This window comes from Schistocerca cancellata, chromosome 3 (assembly GCF_023864275.1).
Source record: "Schistocerca cancellata isolate TAMUIC-IGC-003103 chromosome 3, iqSchCanc2.1, whole genome shotgun sequence".
Taxonomy (NCBI): Eukaryota; Metazoa; Arthropoda; class Insecta; order Orthoptera; family Acrididae; genus Schistocerca; species Schistocerca cancellata.
In genome coordinates, this window is record NC_064628.1 from 660426366 (window position 1) to 660440544 (window position 14179).

The 14179-nt window shown below is 43.0% G+C and overlaps 1 protein-coding gene across 1 annotated transcript in view; it reads right to left on the reverse strand.

The window, feature by feature from the left end:
- Positions 1-10250, reverse strand: part of LOC126175631 (integrin alpha-PS2-like) — a 402904-nt gene extending 392654 nt beyond the window's left edge. The window contains exon 1 of the mRNA XM_049922517.1: positions 9853-10250. Within this exon, the coding sequence (XP_049778474.1) occupies positions 9853-10067 (215 nt within the window). The 5' untranslated portion in view covers positions 10068-10250. The remainder of the gene's footprint in view (positions 1-9852) is intronic.
- Between the last annotated feature and the right edge of the window lie 3929 nt (positions 10251-14179).

Sequence of the window (14179 nt, forward strand, 5' to 3'; positions counted from 1 at the left end):
ATTCTACAGGCGTTTATGTCGGGCGAGGCGCCTATCTTCATGGCACCACGGTCGCGAAAACCTGTCCTATTTCCCGCATGCCGGCCGGCAGCAAACAGCAGTGATTCTGCAATGTTGGAACGTGCGGACACTCGTTCGAGGTGACGGATGGATCACAATTAAACACATCACTGCTCAATTGAACGTCTTTGTTGGTAGTGCTCACACACTCGTCCACCACTTAGGGTATACAAAAACGTGTGCCCGCAGGGTTCCTCGCCGCGTAACGAAAGACTATAAAGAGCAACGAAGGACAATCTGTGCGGAATTGCTCGCGCATTGTCCGCAGCTCGTGGTCGTGCGGTAGCGTTCTCGTTTCCCACGCCCGGGCTCCCGGGTTCGATTCCCGGCGGGGTCAGGTATTTTCTCTGCCTCGTGATGACTGGGTGTTGGGTGCTGTCCTTAGGTTAGTTAGGTTTAAGTAGTTCTAAGTTCTAGGGGACTGATGACCATAGCTGTTAAGTCCCATAGTGCTCAGAGCCATTTGAACCATTTTGCTCGCGCATTGCGAGGCTGATTGTGACAATGTTTTGTCGAACATCGTCACGAGCGATGAAACATAGGTTCATTACACCAAAGTGGGAACAAAACGGCCATCCATGCTCCGCACCGCCTTTAGTCCGAAGAAAGAATTTACAACCACGCCTTCAGCCGGTAAGGTTATTGCGACGGTCATCTGATCTGCATCTGCATATATACTCCGCTAGCCACCAAGCAGTGAGTGGCGGAGGGCACAATTCGCGCCAAAGTCATATTTCCTCCCCCTCTGTTCCACTCGCGGATCGCGCGAGGGAAAAACGACTGTCTGAACGCCTCATTACGAGTTCTAATTTCGCTTATCTTTGAATGGTGATCATTCCGCGATTTGAAAGTTGGTGGTAATAATATATGCTCTACATCCTCGGCGAAGATCGGATTTCGGAATTTAGTGAGCAGCCCCTTCTGTTTAGCGCGCCGTCTGTCTGCAAGTGTGTCACACTTCAAACTTTCCATGAGATCTGTAACGCTCTCGCGCTGGCTACATGTACCAGTCACGAATCTTGCCGCTCTTCTTTGGACCTTCTCAATCTCTTGAATCAGACCCAACTGGTAAGGGTCCTATACAGACGAACAATACTCCAAGACTGGACGAACTAACGTATTGTAAGCTATTTCCTTTGTTGAAGGACTGCATCGCTTCAGGATTCTACCAATAAACCACAATCTAGAGTTCGTCTTACTCGTTACTAGTATAATCTGATCGTTCCATTTGAGATCATTTCGAATAGGGACACCGAGATACTTGACGGATGTTACCGCTTCCAAAGACTGGGCATTTATTTTATACTCATACATTAATGGGGATTTTCGCCTTGTTATACGGAGTAGGTTACATGTACTAATATTGAGAGATAACTGCCAGTCAATACACCACGCATTTATTTTCTGCAAATCCTCATTGATTTGTTCTCAACTATCGTGTGGTACTACTTTCCTGTAGACTACAGCATCACCGGCAAACAGTCTAATGCCGCTGTCAATACCGTCAACCAGATCGTTTATGTATATCGTAAAAAGCAGAGGACCTATTACGTTGCCCTGGGGCACACCTGAAGTTACGCTTGTTTCTGTTGGAGTCACCCCGTTCAGGACGACATACTGCTCCCTGTCTGTTCGAAAACTTTCTATCCAACCGCATATGTCATCAGATAGAACGTAAGCGCGCACTTTTTGTAGCAAGCGACAGTGCGGACCTGAGTCGAACGCCTTTCGCAAGTCGAGAAATATGGCATCAACCTGGGAGCCGATATCTAGAGACTGAAGGAGTTATTCTGTTGGATGTCCTCCTTCATTATGTAACAATCAACTCGAAAGCGTAATGTGATAACCTCAGAAAATTGAAATATCTACTTAAACGTGTTCGTTGCTACAAAAATGCAAACGAATTTCTCCTTCACCATTACAACGCAAGGCCTTGCATGTCTGCGCACCAGAGAAGAGCTCGCAAAACTTCGTGAGACTGTTATTTGTCATCCACCCTACAGCCTGGATCTCGCACCTTCCGACTTCGATCTATTTGGCCCAATGAAGGATGCACTCCGCGGGAAGCAGTACGTGGGTGGTGGGGAGGTTACTGATGCAGCAAGACGTTGGCTCCGACGTCGACCAGTAGAGTGGTGCCATACGGGCATACAGGGCCTCCCAGCGTTACACTGTCTCATTGAACGGAAATGATGATGAAAACTAGGGGTTTGTAGCCAAAAGAGTGGGAAATAATATGGTGTGTAGGAATCCTGAATAAAACCAACTTGTTTTCAGAAAAAAATTTGTTACATTACTCATTGAACGCCCCTCGTATATAAAAGAATGGTGGATGCAGGAAGCTATGTCAGGCTGTCCTAGGACGATGGCTTCTCTGTACGGTGGCCGCAACGCCGGAAGTATGCAGCGAAATGCAGGGTACCTAAGATTGGTGCACCATAGACAAATACACTACAGGCCATTAAAATTGCTACACCAAGAAGAAATGCAGATGATAAACGGGTATTCATTGGACTAATATATTATACTAGAACTGACATGTGATTACATTTTCACGCAATTTGGGTGCATAGATCAAGAGAAATCAGTACCCAGAACAACCGCCTCTGACCGTAATAACGGCCTTGATACGCCTGGGCATTGAGTCAAACAGAGCTTGGATGGCGTGTACAGGTACAGCTGCCCATGCAGCTTCAACACGATACCACAGTTCATCAAGAGTAGTGACTGGCGTATTGTGACGAGGCAGTTGCTCGGCCACCATTGATGAGAGATCTGGAGAATGTGCTGGCCAGGGCAGCAGTCGAACATTTTCTGTATCCAGTAAGGCCCGTACAGGACCTACAACATGCGGTCGTGCTTTATGCTGCTGAAATGTGCGGTTTCGCTGGAATCGAATGAAGGGTAGAGCCACGGGTCGAAACACGTCAGAAATGTAACGTCCACTGTTGAAAGTGCCGTAAATGCGAACAAGAGGTGACAGAGACGTGTAACCAATGGCACCCCATACCATCACGCCGGGTGATACGCCAGTATGGAAATAACGAATACACGCTTCCAATGTGCGTCCACCGCGATGTCGCCAACACGGATACGACCATCATGATGCTGTAAACAGAACCTGGATTCATCCGAAAAAATGACGTTTTGCCATTCGTGCACCCAGGTTCGTCGGAGTACACCATCGCAGACGCTCCTGTCTGTGATGCAGCGTCAAGGGTAACCGCAGCCATGGTCTCCGATCTGATAGCCCATGCTGCTGCAAACGTCGTGGAACTGCTCGTGCAGATGGTTGTTGTCTTGCAAACCTCCCCATCTGTCGACTCAAGGATCGAGACGTGGCTGCACGATCCGTTACAGCCATGCGGATAAGATGCCTGTCATCTCGATTGCTAGTGATACGAGGCCGTTGGGATCCAGCACGGCCTTCCGTATTACCCTCATGAACACACCTATTCCATATTCTGCTAACAGTCATTGGATCTCGACCAACGCGAGCAGCAATGTCGCGATACGATAAAACGCAATCGCGATAGGCTACAATCCGACCTTTATCAAATTCGGAAACGTGATGGTACGCATTTCTCCTCGTTACACGAGGCATCACTACACGTTTCACCAGGCAATGCCGGTCAACTGCTGTTTGTGTATGAGAAATCGGTTGGAAGCTTCCCTCATGTCAGCACGTTGTAGGTGTCGCCACCGGCGCCAACCTTGTGTGAATGCTCTGAAAAGCTAATCATTTGCATATCACAGCATCTTCTTCCTGCCGGTTAAATTTCGCGTCTGTAGCACGTCATCTTCTTGGTGTAGCAATTTTAATGGCCTGTGGTGTACAACGTGTCGCAGATAAATAGTTGTAAAGGATCATTGTTATTTTTTATTTCTGACGTTTATCCATATATCTATTGGATCTTTACTGGATTTGGCATTGTCAGTGGCACAGGGGGGCCAAATGCCCTTCCTGTCGCCATCCCTCCCTCCACGGGACGGAATTTCTGTGATCCCCATCTGCCTGCGTTTAGTGTTATCCCAAGTGAAAGGGCGAGAACGTTTTCGAAATGGTAGCGAATCCTGCAACTGATGAGGGACTTCTATACCGCTTGGATGTGACCAATCCACCTAAAAGGAGTGAAACTGCTGTCGATGTTCTGTCAGTATTCAATAACGATACTAACGACAAAACGTGATTGAACCTAGAGTTCGTGGGGTTGCCGGTAGAGAAAGCACCAGTGCACGTTTAGCCATCTCTTTGGTAACGATTTATTCCTACACTACATTTACACCCCGCAAACCATATCGAGGTGTGCAACGTACGATACTTCGGGTGTCACTATCGTTACTCCACTCTCCTGTTTCGTTAGTGAAATATTCGGAAGGAATGACTGTCGGAAAGCCTACGTATGATCTCTGATTCGTCATATTTTGTCGTCTTTTGTGTGGAAGGGAGTAATACGTTCCCCGAGCCCACTTGGAGCTTACATTCTCGGAATTTTACATGTAGCCCTTTCCACATTGCACAACGCCTCTCTTGCAGAATCTGTACAGGAGTTTGATGACCACCTCCTTGACGCTCTCACGCCTGCTAAGCGAACTAGGGACAAAACGTGTCGTTAATGCCAACTAGTGAGAATGTCGGATTGAGGGCCAGTTCTCAAGAATTGGTGGGGCAAATGTTTGTAAGTTACCTTCTTCGTTATGAGCTGGCCGGAGTGGCCGAGCGGTTCTAGGTGTTACAGTCTGGAACCGCGCGACCGCTACGGTCGCAGGTTCGAATCCTGCCTCGGGCATGGATGTGTGTGATGTCCTTAGGTTAGTTAGGTTTTAGTAGTTCTAAGTTTTAGGGGACTGATGACCTCAGATGTTAAGTCCCATAGTGCTCAGAGCCATTTTTTCTTCGTAATAAATTATTTTTTCCTCGGTATTCGTCCTATGAATCTCGGTGTGGTGTGTCTACCTTCCCCATTACTAGTTTGATCGTTCCATTTTAGTTCACTTCGAATGGATAATCCTAGACATTTTACGGTTGTTGCCGTTTCCAGTGACTGATCACCAGTTGTGTAAAGAGTCAATACTACATCTTTCGTCTATTTGTGAACAGTACGCTACATTATGTTCAGCTTCCATTCCCTTCATCAACGACAGTGGAAGTAGTAGTAGTATTTACATTCATTCGTGGATCACTTTTAGAATGACAGACATACTATGGTATTAAAGATTAGGAGTAGGAAATATAATTCATATATAGGGGCACTGCCATTTTTTCAGATGTAGGCTGACAAGAATAAACACTTAGTCAGCCGTGGCATTTACCTGCAGTTACTTAAGGAAACTACGGAAAACATCTATACTCTGCAGGTGTTCATGCATTTCGCTACAATCTTTTAGCATTTCGCAGCTCCTGTACATGGAAGCATCGTCCGCAAACGGCATCGCAGAAGTTCTGATGTTATGCCTCATTCATGTAGTCATAACGCACCCTTGCGGTATCCCCGGCGTTACTTTTACGTCTCACAATTTCTCTCAGAACGATGTGAGGAAGTCCTAAACTTGTCTCACATTCCGTTACCTTGTGTTTTGTACACTAGGCCACAGTGCGAATGCTTTGTGGAATTTGCGGAGCAAGTAGAGACCTCTGGCCGCCTTCACTTCCTGCCAGCTGGATATCCTGGAGGAACAGGGAAAGCTGCGTTCCACATGGGCCGTATTCGAGCAATATCTGAATTCTCGGTATAAAAAAAAATAATGTTGCGAAATGGAATCCTGTCGTATTTTGTGTTGTTGATGAAGGGACGGGAAGAAATCAGTACAAGAATTACGGTCAATTTTGCCAAGCAGAATGAACTGTAGCTCCTTCACCACCCTACAACGACAAATATCATGATAATATATCCAAGTAAAGTGACTGGGTACATCATTCCCTAGAATAAAATCGCTCTGGGAGATCTTTTGGCAAAAAGGGTCCATTTAGTTAACCTGTCCGTTTCAATACCAGATCAGTTGGGCGACAGTTACATTGATTCTCCACAGGAAGTTTCACCAAGTGGCCAGATTCCATGCCGCACAGATTGCCACTATCTTCGGTACGCTACACAAGGCTGGGGTCACTTTGAAATAATTCATGTTAAGGTCACTGCACTTCCGTTTTAGAAGGAAATCGAGGCCAAGGATCATGGTTCAAATGGCTCTGAGCACTATGGGACTCAACTGCTGTGGTCATAAGTCCCCTAGAACTTAGAACTACTTAAACCTTACTAACCGAAGGACAGCACACAACACCCAGCCATCACGAGGCAGAGAAAATCCCTGACCCCGCCGGGAAGCGAGAACGCTACCGCACGACCACGATATGCGGGCAAGGATCATGGTGCAAAATCAGTTTCGAAAGGGATGGAATCGTCAAAACACTTGAAAATAAGGAAATTTTATTTATATCATGCCCGCAACTTGTTATTTATACCATTAGCATCAGGCTGTAGTCATTGGCAAAGCAGCTGTGATGCCCTGTTGAATAGACTGTCACAAAGGAAAGAAACATTATAGTCAAGAAACAAGGAATAGCAACTGCGTTAAGCTCAAAGCAAAAATTTATTCGACCACGCAGAGGCGCAAATGTTTGATTTTTCCAGATGTCGTTGTAAGCATATTCGAAATCGTGCATTACGACCGTTTCTGGAAAATGTATACGCTGTATTGTGTACAAAGCTTGGACGTTTAATTCTGTGCAGCACGCTTAATAGTTTCTCAGTGCTAAAGTAAATCGTTCAAAACCAATCAACATTGCTAAATAAACGCCGAATTTTCAATGTAGGTGACACAAAACTAACAAAGCTTTTATCTTAGGAAATTGTTTACGTTGTATTTATTCCTTTTAGGTTCAGTTACACTTAAGTAGTCCCTTTTCTTACTCTTTTTTGTCCTATAGGTCACCACCAAACTAAGCAACGAACTTACGTCATCACGAAAAGCATCCGAAATCGCAAGAACGGCGTAACGTGAAGAGCCGTCTGACGCGGAACCTGTCGTTTATAAACAATTAACGGCGTAATATGTTATTAATAAATAACATTATCAACAATGGCTGGTTGATATTCCTACTTTACTGTAAGAATAAACTAGTATTTTTACGCAACCACGCTCACCAGGTCATTTGTGGGGAAAATATGATGTCGTTGAAGGGTCTAGCGTCTGAGATTATTTCTGAGAGAAATACAGACGTGTCACAATTACGAGCAGATAACCACATCATCTTGTACCGCAGTTTTCTTTTTCTACCTGGCTCTGGCCTTCAGCATTGTGGGCTGCTTTGCATCTTGGCACAGCAAGTCACAGTCTAACATCATCGCTTTATATTGCCCAGTACCAGATGTGGAGGCTGGGATAGGAACTCTTTCACACAAACGCAGAATAATCTGTAAATAGTAACTATTTGGCGGACACTATCGAATACGATTATATATCACACTTCATGTTTTAGCTTGCAGACATAGAAAGTTGCAGCACAAAAGACACTCCAGAAAATTGTTCAGGAGATAATTCCTAAAAACAGTATGACGTAACTTGGGATGATTTCCTGCGCATCAGCAGTCTCTAACTCATTACAAAGTTGCACTAAAATTCTGTTGTCAAAACATTGGTATTTTCATCTCGTAATTGTACAAACAACTTTTTTATTTAATAATCTCGAATATTAAAGGTTCTTCAGCTATTACCGGTTTCGGACTAAATACAGTCCATCTTTAGATCCATCCTTGCTGCTCCAGTTTAGCAGCTGAATAGCTTGCATTTGTCAAAGAAACTATTTGCTAGACCTCAACATGGGCTTATCTTAATATTTAAACAAACTCTATGACACTAAACTGCTACGTAAAAAACAGGTAATTCTGTTACCCTAATTCGAAGTTGGTATAACTGCCGCTCTGCTCGTAACGTTATGTCTTAAAAGACCTGCTTTCGGCCATTCTTAGCAGAGCAAAAGCTGAAATCTGCTGCGAGCTTGCGATTGCCAACACAGTGAACGTTCGTAAGGACTTGCTCACAGTGATCGAGGGAAAGGTGTTTCTGCGCGTGCGCTGAATGCTCCGTGCTCGCCACTCGCCTGACGTCTTGATGTAAACAGAGAATGTAGTACACGGTAGGGGCGCACCTGTGCTGCAGGATCAGTCATCAAATTACGACGATAATTAGTGGCTACCGCCCGTCTTAGCTCGGAAATTCTTTAGATTGTGTTCAGCTGTACCGTATCAAAACTCAGGCAGCTTTGTAACAGTGTGAAGACTGGAAGGAATCTTTCGTGAAGAGTTCAACTATAAATAACACTGCTGTATCATTTGCACATGTGTCATTTATATAAACAGAGAATGGGTTATTCAAATAGTTGTCCTCATCCTGAATACTTGGCGTAAACAGTACTAACAACTTTCATTATTAGAGGATCTCAATCCACAAAAAAAAAGAAAAAGGTAAATTTGTTTGTCTTCAGCAACCCAATGTGCTGTGTAATTTTGAAAATATTTTCGCTACTTTCTTGTTGGCATTGTATTTGACAAAGCCACATGAAGGTTATCGCGAGGTATAATTTCTTGAACCACCTCAGTTTGTAAACAAAAACATACTGGTCGCGCCATGATTCAAAAGCCTTCGCATGCCTTGTCTCCTGAAAACGCCCACAATAGGCACTATTGGTAATGTTATCAGCATTCCAGTAACTATAAGCAGTTGATCTCTTATCCGACCTTCCGCTTTATAAAAGCACTATTCTGCGTTCTGCATATCTGTGACCAACGGACTTAAAAGAACTGCCTCGTCTAGCTAGTTAACACGCGACCCACAGTTTAACTTCTTCCCCGAACCACGAGTAGCCTAGCATTTCTCACATACATTATGTTGCCGGAGGTGTAAAAAACGATAAGACACGCGAACAATTCCAAATGAGATACACTCATAAATGTGAGTGAACAGCTAAAAAAAATCGTGTTGCGCTAAAAAAATTGTTTTCCTCGAAACATCTGCAACACAGTATCTATTAACAACGCTTATTTCATTTTAGACTTATAAGTGTATAACAATTTTTCCTTGTTCACGCGAAATTGTAGTTGTCACTCCCTTATTATCTTAGGCACATAGCGAACATAATGAAGTATGCATGTAATTGTCACATATTACACTACAATCTTAGGAATGTATTTCACGGTACATTAAGTGGACCTTGTCAAAGATTATGCCAGCGTGCTAAGTGCCTTTGTAGAAACAATAATCCGCCCACAGTATTTACAATATCACTGTGTTCTTGTTTACTAGAGTAATAACTGGATGATGGTACATTTATTTAAAAAAAATCGCTTGCATAATGAAAACGAAACCGGTACAGTTTTTCGCGTCAACTAGATGGTTAGTTACCTACGTATCTCTATTCATTTTCCCCATGTTTCGAGAAAAAAAGTGTATTTAGACGAGAAATTATTTGTGTTAGTCGTAATTTGTGGTAACTGACAGGAAGCGAATTGACTTAGGTATTCTCATTTAAGATCATGGAAACATTGCACAGTTTGTATTAACATCGTTACAGAATTCGACTGTGCACTCGACGATATGAAATGTAAAGTTCTGTCCGCTTTTGCTAAGAGTCACGTCTGTCACAAACAGCTGATTGTTTAAGTTTCCCTCTGCGAGGTGATGGTATCGTTTTCACAAAGTGCGCAAAAGGTGAATAAACATGATCTGTGATCGTAAACACAATGGAGGCCGGTCTTACGATCTACTCACAAGCTGTCTAGTGGTAAATTTACTTACGCGTTGCCTTGGATGTCTTGGTGCTCGGCGACGGTGAATCCGAACATGGAACCGCGACTTCCGCGGAAGCGCACCATGTGCTCGGTGTCAACATTGAAGGCAGAAGAGTATCCAACGAATACCAGTAAACACGTAAGAACTGACAGTAAGCGCAGCGAATTCGGTACCCGCGGTCGGCATTGCCTTACCACGCAATTATTACTCGACAAACACATGGTGACCTATGTACTGAGGCAAAGGAAAAGAAAGGACCACTTCACGTCGAGCACGGAGTTCTAAGTCGCATCACCAGTTCCGAGATGGGTTTTGTCGTCAGCAGAAGAACCGCCGTTGATAGCCGTCGCTGCCCGGTGGGCGAGCAGTTGGTGATGCTCGCGAGAGCGGCCAAGTCGAACTAAGCGCCAACTGCTGCCTACACTAGCGCCTTGCGATTCGCGCGCCCTCTGTTAGCGGCTGCGCGAAGTACAGTCCTTGCGTGTGCCAACGACAGCGCTAGTTCGCGGTAATACAGTTTTGTTTGTTCTCGTTCACGACACAGCAGTCTGACACAAGAGCTTTGGGATGGGTGCGTTCAAAGAATCTCCTGCTTCGAACTCGGATCTCCTAGGGTCGGAGCATAGAGTATAAATACCTGTCTATGGCTTGAGCGTTCAGATGCACAGAACGAGTATTATGTCCGCAACATCTCCTTGCCGGTCAACTCAGGCGATTTTGGGACGGCTAGCCTGTATTGCGCTTAGAGTATTTTGAATGTTATTACTTCGCTACTACAGATAGACCATCTTCGGAAGTACCATGAAACGTTACATACGCTTTTTACAGACATCGTAACAATTTGATACAGGAACTGAAGTTTTCTTAAAGATATGAAGAGCAATGTTATTGTGCTTTTTCGCCATAGTATTATACCTCAGATTCCACTCCATTTACGTTTTTTCGCCAACAGTATAAGAAGTGACAGCCAACAATATTTTTTTACGTTCTCTGTTGCACAGATTCAAATTGTGGAATCTCTGTCGTAATTAATTACGTTACAGTGACACTGTATACGAAACTATCTCATGCAGATGTACTTACATACACACAATGGTTTGAGAACCTGCATAAATATGAGGAACTTAATCAGCCTGTCGCATAAATTTTGTCTCCATATGAGCACAACACCTATATGTATGCGACTGGTAATTTACTTAAACACACCTGCAAATTTATCCAGGACTTGTCTCGTGAACATATGGCCATAAAATAGCAGATGTTATCTCTACAAGACTTTGTAATTCTGAGTCTAGATATTTTTCAACATATGAAGTGCCTCATATCAATTTAACATTTGCAGTTATACATTTGTTACAATAGCTATGAAAAGTAACTTGTCCTCCTTTCACGTTTCTCTTTCCATCCGTAACAACGACAATACTGCACCATAGCTGTTACTAAAACTCAAACGTGCAGAAAGGTATATAGAACAAGACGAAAGTGTGTATTATTGACGTTCGACTATTCCCACAAATCGCAGACAAGTAGCAACGTCCAAAACCACGTGACTAGCCCGGTTTGATATTGAGAACATGCCCAGTAGACTATGCTCACCCTATAGATATACATACTCTATGGGTTGCAGGCATGATTGTTGCGAACAACTGATAGCAAAATTCCTCCATACTGTGTATCCGTAGATCCTACAAGGGAGATGCCTCAGGAAAGATTAATCACGTAAAAAACACTAACATAAAATGCAGCCATGATTAACAGTTTCTGTAGTGCACGCGACAATTAGTGTATGTTAAGAGTGAAAGGCGCCTGTCACTGTCTATTTCACAAATGAAATAAAGCACCAAATGAAGTGTCACCATCAGTGTCAAAATATAATTCTCAAAACATCCACAACTGGAATCCACTTATAACATAGCCCTCAAATACGCTCACACACACACACACACACACACACACACACACACACACACACCACAATGTCCGCACACAACCCTGTCATTCACCACCAATACCACCATTTTAAATTCCTCACAAAAACATGGGAAATCACCGATGAAACGATTTAGAAGTAGCGAAACAGTTGCGTTGGTCAACATTTTCAGTATTTTCTTGGTGTATAGTGGTGACACTAGGGTACAGTGGCGAGTAAAAAGGCACAAGAAACAGTTTCACATAAAAAATAAATTAATTAAATAAAAAAAGAAGGAAAGAAAGATGCAAACATCCCACAATGGAAAGTTGGAATGATAAGGAAATGTAAATAGGGACGGCTGTTGTCCATTGAGAGACTTCCTTATTTAAGAAATAAAAAATTACTATTACCAAGCTGTAATAAAGACAGATGCTATCAGTCCTAAAAAATATCATCCATTTAGTTAACACGTAAGGAACAATATGATAAAAAACGTACTGTATGCACGAAAGTAATAATGGTTGGCAACAACCAAAATTTCAGTTATGTTTTTAGAAATAAATATCAAACACAGGAGACGACATATAAGTGCATATACGTCTGCGGAACACAAAAAAGCCATTGTCTGTTTTATAGAATCCGAATTTTAAAAACCAAACATTAATTTCCCAAACATTGTTTAAAAGTAGGACAACAAATTTCACGAAGAAGATCTACTGGCATGAAAGTATAAGAACTCTAAAGTTCTTAAAGAGGTTCTACTAGATTCGACTGTTAGCTACACGTCATACTATCATTGTTTCTTCTTGCATAATAAATACTGTGTTGACCTTGACTCACTGCCCACAAAATAATCCCATAAGATAAAGAGTGAAAGTATGACAAATATGCTTGTATTTTTATTTGAAGATTAAGTGAATTCGAGAGGTCTAAAAGTTAAAAGCAAACTGCGCTGAGTTAATTCATTGGTTTATCAGGGTGTTGATTTCACCTGGTAGGCACCACGTACTTTCCACATGAAGTTTAATTTACTAGGGTAATAAGAGAATATCTTGACAGAAGGCTGTAAATAAAAATGGAAAGATTACTGATGACCTGAAACAGTCTATGGCATAAACAGCCGAGACACCACTTTATTGACATCACTAAAGGTCAACAAAGCCTTTGATACCTCAACTCTGACGTACTGCTCACAAAAATGAAACAGCTAAATTTTCCAGATAGTTTGCTGAAGTTATTTTGAAAACTAATTCGAAAATAGACAGTAGATTATGAGAACAGAGTGTGGTCTTGAAAGCAGTTTCCGTCAGGGGTACTGCAGGGCCGGCCGTTGACTTCCTATGACATCTCGTTGACACTTCCCTCCTGTAAATGCCATTTCTATGCTGACGATCTGCATGCAGCTTTACTTAGGTTTCAGACCTAAAAATACTGTCATCGTCCTAATGTATGATGACCTGTGTCCTGTGTTCAAAGGTACGCAAAACTTGGTCGTAATAGTAATGTTAACAAGTCTCAAGTAATTTTAAACTGTCATGAGATCAGTCGTTAATTCTGCATAACTTTCTCTCTATCCTTCCCGATAATAACGCAGTATCGCATCAGAAATGTGGGTATAATTTTCTGTGAGCCCATAAACTGAACATGAAACACTATCGTCATGTGCAGAAGATATTTCGCTTGTCTCTATGCTCTCCAGAAGTTTCGGGGCGAATTTTTACAGGATGTGAAACGGAAATTGTGCAGTCACTCGTTCTGCCAAACCTGCACTGTTGCGATATATTGCACGAGTAGTGTAAACTCGAGACGGCCAGAGCTGACTAAGAACACTTCTCTGCGTTGCACGTGCAACATCCGCCTGTTTGAACGTGTTACTGCATCATGCGCCCAATTAGGAAGAGTGCGCATAGACAAGTTACGTGACTGCCATACCTGTGTCTGCTTCATCTGCCTCTTAGAGCGCACGCCTCTCACACCATGCATCACAGATCATGTACACCACATATCATCATAATCGCCTCACAAGATCGCACTTATCTGCATACTCGTCCATACAACAACAACAAAAAAATTCAAGCTACTTCCCGTTGCTGCTATTCACCAGTGCTAGAAGATGCCCTGGGCTCTGCGCATTTCTCAACGTCCTATTCTACAGGGTTATTACAAATGATTGAAGCAATTTCACAGCTCTACAATAACTTTATTATTTGAGATATTTTCACAATGCTTTGCACACACATACAAAAACTCAAAAAGTTTTTTTTAGGCATTCACAAATGTTCGATATGTGCCCCTTTAGTGATTCAGCAGACATCAAGCCGATAATCAAGTTCCTCCCACACTCGGCGCAGCATGTCCCCATCAATGAGTTCGAAAGCATCGTTGATGCGAGCTCGCAGTTCTGGCACGTTTCTTGGTAGA